Source organism: Sturnira hondurensis, unplaced genomic scaffold (genome assembly GCF_014824575.4).
Source record: "Sturnira hondurensis isolate 20B ecotype Veracruz unplaced genomic scaffold, ASM1482457v3 Scaffold0025370, whole genome shotgun sequence".
Taxonomy (NCBI): domain Eukaryota; kingdom Metazoa; phylum Chordata; class Mammalia; order Chiroptera; family Phyllostomidae; genus Sturnira; species Sturnira hondurensis.
The window spans coordinates 13,666,896-13,680,250 of NW_028098001.1; the positions used below are offsets into that span (position 1 = coordinate 13,666,896).

At 32.0% G+C, this 13,355-nt stretch overlaps 1 protein-coding gene across 1 annotated transcript in view; it reads left to right on the forward strand.

Annotated features, from left to right (window-relative positions):
- PHIP (PHIP subunit of CUL4-Ring ligase complex) overlaps positions 1 to 13,355 on the forward strand; it is a 138,341-nt gene that overhangs the window by 3,252 nt on the left and 121,734 nt on the right. Inside the window, exons 5-6 of the mRNA XM_037039367.1 lie at positions 10,962 to 11,112; positions 11,209 to 11,307. Of these exons, the coding sequence (XP_036895262.1) occupies positions 10,962 to 11,112; positions 11,209 to 11,307 (250 nt within the window). The remainder of the gene's footprint in view (positions 1 to 10,961; positions 11,113 to 11,208; positions 11,308 to 13,355) is intronic.

Consider the following 13,355-nt stretch of genomic DNA (forward strand, 5'->3'; position numbering starts at 1 on the left):
AAATTTGTTGCTATGTTACTGATAATTAAGTAATAATTTAAATGGAAGAATTCACGTCAGATTAAATTTCTCAAAAAAAAACTCAAATTATAGTTATTTGAGATAGGATGTAATATTTATATTTACAATCTTAAAATAGGTGTAGATTAGCATCTGTAGTCAGTCAGCCTGCAAATAGAATCACAGTGATTGAGTTTTGACCAAAAGGAAAGTGGAGTTTTGTGAGCAGTTTTAAAAAGTTTACATATTTTAAAAAAATAGATGCATTTTAAGTATTACTGATAAAGGTATTGCGAAACTGCATTGTGGTTATTACCATCTACCCTACGATTTAAAATATTTTTGATGTGAAGTTAAAGGGAGATTTTTTTCTCCAAGGTATGTGTCTAATAAATTTTACATTTTTAAAAATAGGGGTTGAACTTAAAGCAGAAGGGCATTTTTTTAAAAGCTTTTATCAGATTCTTATTTTTTGAATGGAGCCATGCTTAGGAGGCAAAGTTTTTGTAGAATAAGAACTAGTTTTGGGGAAATTATTTGTTTATTTCTTAGTTTTCATAATTAAGATACCACCTTAATGATTGGTGATTGCATATTTATGAGATCTTGAGGCAAAAATTGTAAGCATTTTTCCTAGATTTGGAACTGTGATCACATTTCTTGCTATACAAAGGCATCACCCAACCCTAAATTCGGTTCATATTTTGCTAATTTGTTAAAATCTGAGGCAAGTCGTGGAATTTCTGGGGGCCCCTGCTATCTCATTCGTGAAATAAGTGACTTAAAATGTTTCTAATCTGAAAATCTGATTTTTGAACTATAAATATAAATAGCAATACATTGTCTCTAAGAGTTCTGTTTGGAGTTTGATTATTCAAAAACCCAGAAAGATAGAGATCATGCCGATTTTAAATATTATAAGCGCTTTTGGTAGGGGCATTCTCAGGTTGTAGTATATTTCTTTGCAAGAGTGAAGATTTTTGAGACACCACATTGTAGACTATTTCTTTATGCTGTAATTAATGTTTTTCACTATGGTTTAAATAGTAGTTTTCATAAATTAATGGGGGGCCTTAAAGTCAGATGATTAGGAACCATGAATAGGAATTACTTAGGTATGTATCTTAAGTATGCATTTATTTAGAGTGTGCTGATTAATGTGAAAGTTAAAGTTATAAAACCTAGGAGACAAATTTTAAGGAAAAATATATATATAATGCTTTAAATGTTTTTGAATCAGCCATTCCCATTCTGCATTAAAGATAATATAGTACTTTTTAAAACTCGACCAGTGTAATTTGGGGTGTGGTATGGCATATGAAGTAAATGTAAAAGAGTTTCCGTTTCTTTCTTTCTTTTTTTTTTTTTTGTGGATTGCCAATGAAATGGTAAGCTTAGCTTGGTAGCTTCTAAGATGGGGCTTTAATATTGTGTGGATGGAAGTGGGAAAAATTTCATCTGTTCTTACACATGCAATTCTATTCATACTTTAATCATTATTTTGAAAAGTGAGACATTTACATATAATTTAAAATTAAGTACCTGTTAAAATCTTAATATCCTTGAATAGGCGTTATGTAAAGAGAGAGTGATTATCTCCCTAACTCCACAATGGTGTTTTAGATGATTGTTATGGGACAGGATAGTAAGTACTGCATTAGTCTATTTCCCAGACTGTGAAATGGGCTAACAATACAGCTCTTACTTTGACAGATTCTGCGAGTGATAGGACTGGCACAAATCAGTACTCAGTAAAGGGTAATATGATTAAGCCTAAGATATAAAGAAAAAAGTATAGTAAATAAAAAAATCATTTTTAAAGCATGTTGGGTGAACTTTTAGAAAACCTTGGTTATCTGTATAGTGATTCTAACTATGACTATTTTTTGTGGAACAATTAACATTAAGAAGTATTTGGGTGGTTGAAATATCCAGAATTGATTAGAGGATATATGAAGCCTTTTTCTTTTGGTAATGATCAGGTGGCTTTTAGGAATATATGAGGGGAGTGTGGCTGTTGCATCTAGCTCCTCCTTTCCAGAGATTTGTGTGATTTAAAATTGTTAATAACAGTTCATATTCTTTTTGGAAGTTGTCAGACAGATGTTTTTCCTTGTTTCGCCAATGTGGTTTAATGATACATATGTTTTAAAAAGTTTAATAAAGACTTTCTTGTATTAATTCTTAAGTGAACATTAGGTTAAATAAATCCTATGAATGTCAATTTTTTAATCCACTCAGAATTTCTTTATCATATAACCACAAGATTTTTTTTTTTTATCTAGAAACTCTTCTTTCTACAGCCATACTTTTCCTCAAAATTGGTGAATTATCATGTCACTACAGAATTGTAGCAAATAAAATTGCATTCTACCCAACTTATTCTGGACAAGTAATATCAGATTAATTTTATTCTTGTTAGTAGCTTCCTCATCTAAATTTTAGATTTCATAAAAATGTCTGTCATACTAAGCAAAATGGCAGTTATACTGAACATACACATTTAGAATCACTTTCTATTTTAATTAATTTCAAGGAAGCCAGTCATTAAAATGAGTGCATTAGAAAAAAATTACTAACAGTAAAATTTTTAGGATATTTAACATTTATAATTCTATCTAAAGTGATAAAGGTCATTATATAAAAGGAACCATATTTAAAATTTTAGAAGTAAATTTAAAATGTGTCAAGATTAAAAAAATGTGTCAAGGTTATCAGTTTCTGTTTTCAGGATGCTGTGTTTGTGAAATGAGTAATTTTTGAAAATTAATACATTGGAAATATTAGTATGTTACTGAGCTTATGAAATATACAGTATTAATATTTCATAACAGATTGGGGAAAATGTTAGTACTCTTTTCTTTATGGAATTTGAGAATTCGGGTTACTGAAAAATCAAAATTATGATACTGAACAGCAAAATATTTTAAGTGTGAGAGCCTTTGGTCTCTACAGAGAAGGCAGTCTAAAGCAGGTCTACCTTTAGTTGTTTGCCTTTTGCACACACACACAAGCAGTCTTATTTGAGCTCAGGAATCACAAAAGGAAAAGGATGGCTGGATGAAAAGTTTTGAGACAAAGAAAAGTTAGGTAGCAACATGGTCTGATACAACTTCTACTAAAGTTAAAAGTATTTTAAATTGTAGGAGAAAAGAGATTTTTAGTATAAGGCTTAGGCTGTTCATGGTAGCGTGAATTGTGGTAGCCTTCTGCAAAGGAAACATAAAGAATATATGTGTTCTGGACTCCAGATGGCCTGTTGTCATGGGGGCATGAACCATTTGGTCTGCGTCATAGATGGATAACAGGCACATAGTCTGTCTTCACAGAGGTTATCATATAAATGCAAGAAATATTTACCCTTGCTTGTGTCACTTTGTTTTGGTTAAGTTTTGGGGTGTGGAAATAATAAATTCCAATCAACTTGGAGAAACACACATTTTCTGAAACAACTTCACTGCCATTGGATGTGTGGTGTTAGTATTTTGAGTACACCGTCAGAAACTAAAACATGACTGAAAATGAAACTGGTTGTTCTCTTAAGATTATTTACTTTGGCATCTTAAGCATAAACAGTCTAAGAGTTTCCTGTCTTTAAATTAATAGATGATAACTTCAACAGAATGACAGATTTGAATTTTAAATTATATTTTACTAAGCAAATGTTTTAAAGGGTTTTTTATTGTACAGGTTTTGCTTAGCAAATATAACTTGATTTAAAAACAAAACTTCCAAATATATTATTTTAAAAAGTCATAGTTTAAATTCATTTTTATAGAGCATCCTTTGTGGTTTGTGGGAACCTTAATGAAAACCTTAATTTGGATGGAGGGTTTTTTTATTTGTTTGTTTTTGTTTTTTTAGTATAACAAAGATTGTGATGAATAAACTTCAGAAGAGCAGCGTTGCATTTTTTTAGATGACAAATTTGTATTGATAGTTGTGTTGATCATACTAACTGAATTATGTAAATGAAGTTTTAATAGTTGACCAAACTATGAATATAAAACAGTCTTTCAAGTGTGTTTATTCACAGTTAATTAAGAGGAAATAGGCCTTGACAGGGTAGCTCAGTTTGTTAGAGCGTCCTCCCAGTACACCAAGGTGTTGAGGCATTTGCTCTTTGGTCAGGACATGCGCAAGAATCAACCAATGAATGCATAAAGAAGTATATTAAGTTGTTTGTGTGTGTCTCTTTCAAGTCAATAAATACAAATTTTTAAAAAAGGGTAAACAGACCACCAAGATCAATTTTGATACCTATATTTTTAATTACAAAGAAATCAAAAGCGTGTGAGAGTACTTCTGAAGAGTAGATACCCAGTTTAGAGGATTTGACTTGAAAAGTGGTTATGAGTTCTAATAAGTTTATAATCGTAAAACCTGTGTAATGACAGAAGGAGGGGAGCTAAAGTTTTGAGAAGGAAACTAATATAATAAAAGTAGCAGTTAACTTGAAGTCATGAGACCTGGGTTTGATTACTGTTTCTTCTGTTTTCTAAGAGTATGACTTTGGACACATTGTGTAACCTTTGGATTGCAGTTTTCTTTACCTGCGAAATGGGAAGAATATTTAACCTTATTTGTTTGTGAAGATAAATACATTTGTAGAATATTTGGCACAAAATGTTCCGTATATTTGTCTGTGTGAAGATGCTATTAGTAAAAGTACACAGAGAAAAGGTAAACTTGTTTTAAAGATTATAGATATAATTGAACATACACTTTAATAATGGTAAGAGATGTATAATTATAACTTCAGAAGTTTTGAGATGTTTAGGGGCTGGATTTAGTGATAAACTTCTGGAATGATTAGATATCAAATAGGTTTTTTAAAATTTATGATTCTTGTTTGTATGCTAGAATAGTCATAAAAATAGGAACTACATTCCATTAAGCTGACCTTTTAGTAATTCACCTATCATAGAGAGCAGAAGCAACTAGGCTTTCAGATCTGAAAAAATTGTGAGAAAATAGATGAGACAATATGAAAAACTGACTTTAAAGACCAATCAGGTTTTCTAGAAATATAGTCAAATCAGATCATACTAGTTCTACTCAGTAGGTGGATTTTACTTTCATAGGGACTTCTTGATTGTATGCTAGAGGAAGGACTGGCATTTAAGTCTCACAGGTAAATTAGGTATTTGGAATTACAATAATATATTGATCTAGTCTCACTTGGAAAAGTCCTTGAAAAGATAACCAATTCTTTCCCCCTGTTTATCTTTAGAAAGATTTTTTTCAACATGAAAGGTTAACACATAATATGTAATGTGGATTATAATTAAAATAAAGCCAACTCTTATGTGAGATACTGTGATTATCTCCCAGGGTAGTGACAACAGTTGAAGACATAGAGACTTGGAGTGAATGTTTTTCTCACACTTAGTGTGAGAGCTTAACCCTAGGCAATTTGACCTGGAGCCCTTAATCAAACTGTTGACCTTTACTTTAAAAATTGATTAGAGAAGTTCTTAATACCAGTATATCTGGTAGAATGCAGTGGCTTCCAGGTTCTTTATAATTTCTTTCCACTGGTAATACCTACATTTTAACAATATATTCTACTGATAAGGAGAAATTTTTCTTGGCTGGAAAAGACAGCTGTTTATATGAAGTAGCATACTAAGCAGAAGCAGATAGTTTTAGCCAAAACATGCAGGAAATTAAACCACTCAAAGAGCTCAGTTTCTTTTTTTGTTCCTTCCTTGCTGCAATTCATATTTTCCAAAGATGGTCCTATTCAAATTGTAGTTGAGATTTGATAATTGATAATTCTAGAATTTTATATACACAGTTTGAGAAAAGAGTGATAACAGATTTATGATTTGTGCCAACGTGGAGAAGGCATGAACAGAGTTGCCTCTGTTCTAAAGGTTTCTATTACCCTGTTCCTGGAAAAGTTGCTAGAACCAAGGATCATTCTTTAGGTCTGGGCAGTAAACTGTGCCTGATGTGGGCAAATTGTGCAGAAGTCCTGTTTTTGCAAGGCTCCTGAGCTAAAGTTAATACTTTTTTTGTAAAGACTTTACTTATTTATCTTTAGAGGGGAAGAGAAGGAGAGAGGGAGAGAAATATCAATGTATGGTTGCTTCTCATGAGTCCCCTGCTGGGAACTGGCCTGCAACCCAGGCATGTGCCCTGACTGGGAATCGAACCGCGATCATGTGGTTCGCAGGCCCACACTCAATCTACTGAGCTACACCAGCCAGGGCAAGTTAATACTTTTTTAAAAAATAGTTTTTAAATGTATATAAGGATGCCACAGAGATACTAGCCTCCAAAGCCTAAAATATTTGCCAACTGACCTTGTCCAGGATGTGTTGCCTGACCTCTGCTTTAGATAATGTAACATGATATTTACAAAAAGGATACCTTTGTTTAAATCAGGTTTTAACTATTAATTATGTACAAGGATTGTTGTTACTATGTCAAGTGATTCTCAGTTGCTATTGTAGATGGTGGTAGGGATATGAGAAATGTGGAAAAACTCTAACTAGCCCGCTGGTGTAGGAGTGAATCTCAGTGAGGTTGCATCAGGGTTTGCATTCATAAAGCAGGCTCTTGCATCTTAGTGGGAGAGAGAGGAGATGAAATGTTTATCAAAGGTGACATACATTTAAACTGGAGCACTACTGATAAATAGGCCTTTTAAAAAATTCTTATTTTTTAATAGTGTCAAGGATTGCAATATTAACCCTTTTGTATAATCTATTTATACCTCTCTTCTAAGTGTTTAAAATTTTAATCTTAGAAATATTGAGAAAAGTAGGGTCGATCACATTGATTTCCTTTAGCCATTTTGGGAGAGAGTATTTAGTTTTGTCACCATATCTTCGTGATAGTTTTATCTTCTATTTCTATCCTTAGATTTCTAAGTGTTCTCCTTTACCTGTGGAATTTATGCTTTTATACTCAGTTGTTCATAGTGACAGTGAACTTTAAAACATTCCTTTTTCTGGCTCAGTTTAATGTCTTTTGAAAACTATTCAAAATGTCTCTTTTATAGCTTGCTTGCCCAGTGATATGTGCATGTATTGAGGCAATAGGTACTTTGGGGCTGGGTGGTATGAATGTGGGCTCTGTAGTTAACGCTGCCTTGGATTGATTCTCCTCTCTGCCATCCACTAAGTGTGTCATCTTTTAAGTTTATTTTATTTTTTTGCAGCATAATTTCTTTATTAGTGGGAATAACAATAGTATATATATCTTAGTGTTAAGTTAACTGACTGAACTTTTTCATGTAAAACTTGCCACCTTTACCACAAGGGCTGTAGCATTTGATGTAGAGCCATTATGTGTTAGCTTTGTTAATCACACTGTAATTTGGTTATACTTTTACTTGCTGAACATCTAAAGAGACTGAAAGCAGTTCTGGTCATAGAAAGTAATGGGTAGGTATATTAGAACTGAGGTTGTCAAGTTTTGTTTTTACCAAATAATAGTATATAAATAGTATATAAAATAGTATATATTACTGAGAATCCAAATACAGATATTTTGGATAAGGGATTTTGTTAGACTATCATTTCAAGTTTCCCTTTTAGTTTTAATTTTCTTTTAAGTATTTATTAGTATAAATAAAGGTTTATTCAAACTAAGAAGCTTAATATTAAAGATAAAAGTTCTTTATATATATCCATATAAAATGGACATAAAATGATATATATGCCCATAAATGAGCTATCTTAATTTTTAAAAATTTGTTTTTGTTTTTATGTTTTAAATATTGACCATAGTGACATGGATTCATATTTATGAAGAATAATGTTTAGAGAAAGGCAGCCACAAAAGATAATTTTTATTTTTTTTGAAACAAGTATTGTGTGTATATGACACAGTTGGGACCAAAAGGAGATATGATCCCTGTTCCCTTATAGCTTGTGGTGAACTTGAGAAGAAAAACATTAAATCAGTACACTCTTAAATATATAATTATAAACTGATGTATGAGTTAAAGAAAAGTCATGAGTGTGTACATCCAAGATAATATACTTACACTCAATAGGGTAAAGGAAAACAAAGGAAGTTACATTGGAGGGAAGATCTGAAACACCTAAAAGTCGTGTGGGCAAGAGAATGTGGGGGAATGTTAAATGCATCACATAGAAAAAGCCTGACAGAAGAGAGGAAAGAAGGCTGTTGTGTTTAAATGTAGAAATTGGGCTGGAGGGTGTGAGGCTGGGAATATGCAGGTAAAGGAGAGAAATAGGAATGAGTGAACCAGAAAATTCATTTCAGGGTTTGTAGACCATGTTAATGATTTGAATCTCCAAAGGACAAGGAAAGCCCCTGGTGGTTTTAAGTAGGGGTACATGTTTTGGAAAGAAGATTCTAAGGTCAATGGAAAATACATTTTAATGAGGTAGAGGACATGAGTGGATGTGGCAAAGATGAGTTTACTGCAGAGATAATTTGAAGTTGGGCTGTTATTGTGGTGAAGGAGGGGGGTAGATGAATTTTAGGAAGGAAAAATCAACTGGATTTGGGTGAAAATCAGTTTGGGTATTGGGAATGAGGTGGGAGGGAGGAATGGGCAAGTTAAAAAAAATGACTTCTTGGTTTGAGGCATGATATATGGTGTTTCTATTCACTAAAATGGGGGAAATTTGGGGGGGGTGTTTGGCATGAAGATGGTGACTTCATTTTTATGTATGTTGAATTGAAGAGGTTTGGGGACTACAAAGAGAGATGTTTTTTAAGAAAGTTTGATATGTATAAGAATTGTCCAATGAGAGAATACGGAGTGTATAGAAAAGAGGTACTGGAACTGGTTTCTGAGATCTCAGACCATAAGGAATGTCACCATTTAATAGTTAGAAGTCAGTGGTTTCTGCATATTTTCATGTGTTCACTAAGCTTATTAAGCACTCAACTGTAAATACTGCATTTTGGTACTGGGTTGATAGGTAAACAAGATCTGATTCCATGTCTTATGCAGGATATGGACCAATAAATTGGCAATTTTGGTATAGTGCAGGGGTCTTATTAAACCCACAAACAGGGCAAGATTGTGGTAAGGCCTGTATGTGTGGTTCTTGAAAGGTTACTAGATTTCCATTGAGGTCTGAGTATCAAAATTTATTAAGGACAGTTTATATGGTACGATAAGTACTACAAAGAGTTGGGGGTGGGGAGCATAAAATAACATTATGGAAGTAGTATAATGTGCTATGGAAACATAAAGAAAGGCAGCTGTGGTGTAACAGATCGTGTAAGGCATAGTCTAAGACATAAAAGGGAATGATATGTGGAGGTGGGTGGGTAAAGAATAGATTTTGAGAAGAGGGATCAACTTGTATAAACCTTCAAAAATTAGAAAGCGTGAGAAGCTGAAGAACTGAAAGTATCTCTTCTAACTTTAAAAGGAATGTTGATTTTTAAAAATTGTGACATTAAATCATCAAGGAAAGGTTTAGTTAGAAAAATGTATTCATAATATTTTATTAAAAGATGAAATTCTGCAATAAGGATTCTCAGATTGATTACCTAAAATGTATTTTACAAGAAGACCCTCAAACAAAATCACAAAATTGACATTAATAATGAACTTTCTCATTAAAGTAAAATTTTTACAAGAAATTTTGATGATTTAAAGAAGTTACATTAAAATAATTATCATATACCAGTTTAGAACTGGAAGGGACGCTATAAATATTTTAGATATTTTTCTTTTATATTATTTTTTAAGCAAATTAGGGAAGATTAGAGAAAAGTATAAATACAGTTGTAAAAATTCTTATTTTTACATATTTTCTTTCAAGTGCTTTTTCTACTTAGCTGATCATACTGAAGCAGATATTTAAAACATGTTTTGAGTCAAGATGATAATACTAGGAAAAAAGGGAGCCTATTACTATCTGAGTTTTGGAAATTGTGCATTAAACAAAATTAGTTTTGTTTCAAGATTTTTAAGAGGCTTTAGTGTCATTGAACTTTGTGAATCCTCAAAGCAGAGATGTATAGTATGTACAATTTGTATTAGAACCTCTTTTCCAGAATTATTCGCTCTCTTAGTACTTATTAACCATCTACTGTATTCCAGACTCCATACAGTTTTCAATTAGCCTATCAAAGTGTGACAGGATAGCTCAATGTTGTCTCCATAACAGGAGTGTATTATGAGGAAAAGTAAAATAAGTTCCTCTTAATAAGCTTCAGCTTAGAAAGATGAATATAAACAGAGTTTTTAGAAATACCATTCATGGTCTACAGCGAGAAACTTTTAGTAACTTGATAACTAAATAAATATGAAGTTGATAAATATAAAATGATGGCATAGTGTATTTTATTTTCTGTAAGTCTCTTCAGATTATTATGCACATACTGTCTTTTTACTAAAAAGATTTTAGGACAAGTAATAAAAATAATGTTTCATACTGTGTTTTCAGTAATTAAGCAGTACTTCAAAGTTGATTTAGATATGCTCAAATTTTTTCTAACGGTAGATTTATTTAATGATCATCAAAATATATTTAAATTAATATTTGGAATTTGGCCTTTTTGTTAGGTTTTAGGTAAATTATAAAACTCAGTATAAGAACATGAACAATCAAATTTTTTAGTCTTTATAATAATACCAAGGATATAAAACATTTATTATATTTTACAGTTTGACTTTTTGAAGTTTTTGCAAGTTAAAATGTTAAACTGAAACATCATTTTAGGAATAATGCTGTATATTTTTTCATTGTTCAGTATTTGCATTGACTGGCATCTGTTGATTTATAACTTGCTGTATTTAGATTACATTAATTCTTTAGTATTTAGTAATGGTTGGGTAGCAGTTGTATTCTGTGAGTCAAGTGATTTCACAGAATAAACATGAACTTTGCTCCCAAGTAAAACAAAATATTGACTAGCCAGAACATATTACTATATATTCTGAAGTATATTTTATTCATGTAAAGACTTATATCACTTTATTTAGCAAATATTTTATGTCTTTCATATAATAGGTGAAGTATTACAGACATTTAGCACCTGATCACTTGCTGCAAATATGTCATCGATTAGGACCTCTTCTTGAACAAGAAATTCCACAAAGTGTCCCTGGAGTACAAACATTATTAGGAGCTGGAAGACAGTCTTTGCTACGCACAAACAAAAGTATGGAAATTTTCTAATAGTGTTTATACATTCTTTTTCTCCCTTTTTGTCTTTGTGTCCTATCTTTATATCCATAAAAATATGTGTATTTAATAGGCTGCAAGCATGTTGTATGGAAAGGATCTGCTCTGGCTGCCTTACATTGTGGAAGACCACCTGAGTCGCCAATTAACTATGGTAGCCCACCCAGCATTGGTGAGTTGTTTAAGTTGATTACCAAGTTTTTGGTCTTTGAGTAAAGAGCTTTTCAAAATAAAATTGTTTTTTATTGAAATAAGAGAATTTCATATTATGTATATTAGCATTCAAAGAGAAAAAAGGACGTTTTTTTTCTTACTCAGGGTCTGGCACAGATAATGCTCCTTTTTATTACAAAATCATGAGCATGTAATTCCGTAACAACAATATCATCACACTCAAGTATACCATAAGACATTTTAGGTGAAATGCTCAAATTAAAACTATAAATTATTACACCCATATTATTACCCTACCAACCACTTTCAAGCAGGCCCTACTTCTGCCCAACCCTGTATAAGTGATCTTAATAGTGAAGATATCATAATAATGTGTAATTATGGATTATGTATATCATACCTAATATAGGCTAACTAGTTCACTGGTATTTTATTTTTTACAAAAGACTTCATGACAGTGGTTTTTCAGCTGTATAGGACACTGTGTGTGCCTCAAAACATTTTAAAACATACAATGCCTATTTAGTCAGGGGCACTGACCTCTTTTCCCTTAGATTGTCAAATGAAAAACAAAAGACAACAGTTAGCAAAACAGTAATTGTCCAGTGTGAATGCCCTGTATTGAACCATAATGTATAGGTCATATAATAGAGTTACATCTTATTGGTCATATTGTATAAGGTTGCATCTGATTAGTTAATTCTTGCTACTAGAAATCCTTATATACAAGTATAGTCACCTGAAATTTTAAAGTCTACGTGGAGCAGAAAGGGTAGGTAATTACTACTACTACTACTACTGTAAATCAATCAAAATTATACCTGTTTTTTGTCAGATTGGCAAAAAAATACAATTTATTTTTTGGTGTGCCACAGAATTTTAGTAATTACTTTATGTCTACCATGAAATGAAAAAGGTTGAAAATTGCTGGTTTCCTAACATGTGTATTATTAGGTTGATTTCATGGGTGGCTGTATCATAATACTGAATAGTGATAAGGCTGGAAAACAAAAATAGTTTTATTTTTTAAAAAGTGCATAGCACAGGGGGTTTTTTGCTTTCAAAATTTCAAAGAAGGAAAACTGATGCAGGTAGGTCTTCCTCTTGAAGTGCCTCCTAGATTCATCTCTTTTACCTTATCAGGTCCTTGTCTTACCTGTATTCCTGCATATCCTCCGAACTAGTCTCATTGCTTCTGATATCATCTCCTTCCCTTCTTCCAGGTCATAAGGTATAACACTGTAATATTCATCTTATTTTATTCTACTTTAGCTATGTTGCTCTTGTGATCATGGTAGTGTGAAGAGGTTAAGATATTTTAATGGTGTTTATGCTTCCTCTACCACCAAGTATGAACTTGTAAGTTTTAGAGACCTTGATGTTTTAATCATAGCCTCTTTTTCCACCTTCCATCCTTCTGTCTAGCCAGGAGTTATTCTTTCTCTTCCATCTATCCAAATCCTGCTTATTTTTTTCATTTTGTGCTTACTTACTATATCAGTCATCGGTATTACAAGCTTTGCATAACTTTTGCTTTATGTTTATGTACTACATCTTTTTTCATTGTCTTTCAAGCATTTTGTACTCTTTTATTTTCCATATCTGTTAAAAATAGAAGTGGTTTTTGAAAAGTACAATATGACAGTCTTTGTGTGTTTTATATGCATTTTGTTCTTTATATAATTACTGACATGCAATTTTGGTTTAAAACTACTCTATTGCTACTAGAAAGTGATCTCTTTTATCCCTGGTTGTTTTTAAGATTTTTTATTTGGTTTTCTGCAGTTTGTCTTGGTTTCAGTTTTTTAAATTAATCTTGTGTCAGATTTATTGGCTTCTTAAATCTATAATGTCTTTTATTGCATTGGAAAATTTTCAGTCATTATCTTTTACTGTATTGTCTCTACCTCATTCTCTGTCCTATGGGACTCTGGTTGAACAGATGTTAGACTTTTTGTCAGATCAGCAAATATTGCTTACATGGATATAGGGAATATAAATATGACAAAAATGTCTTGAGTTTTGTGTTACACAGAAAAATGCTAC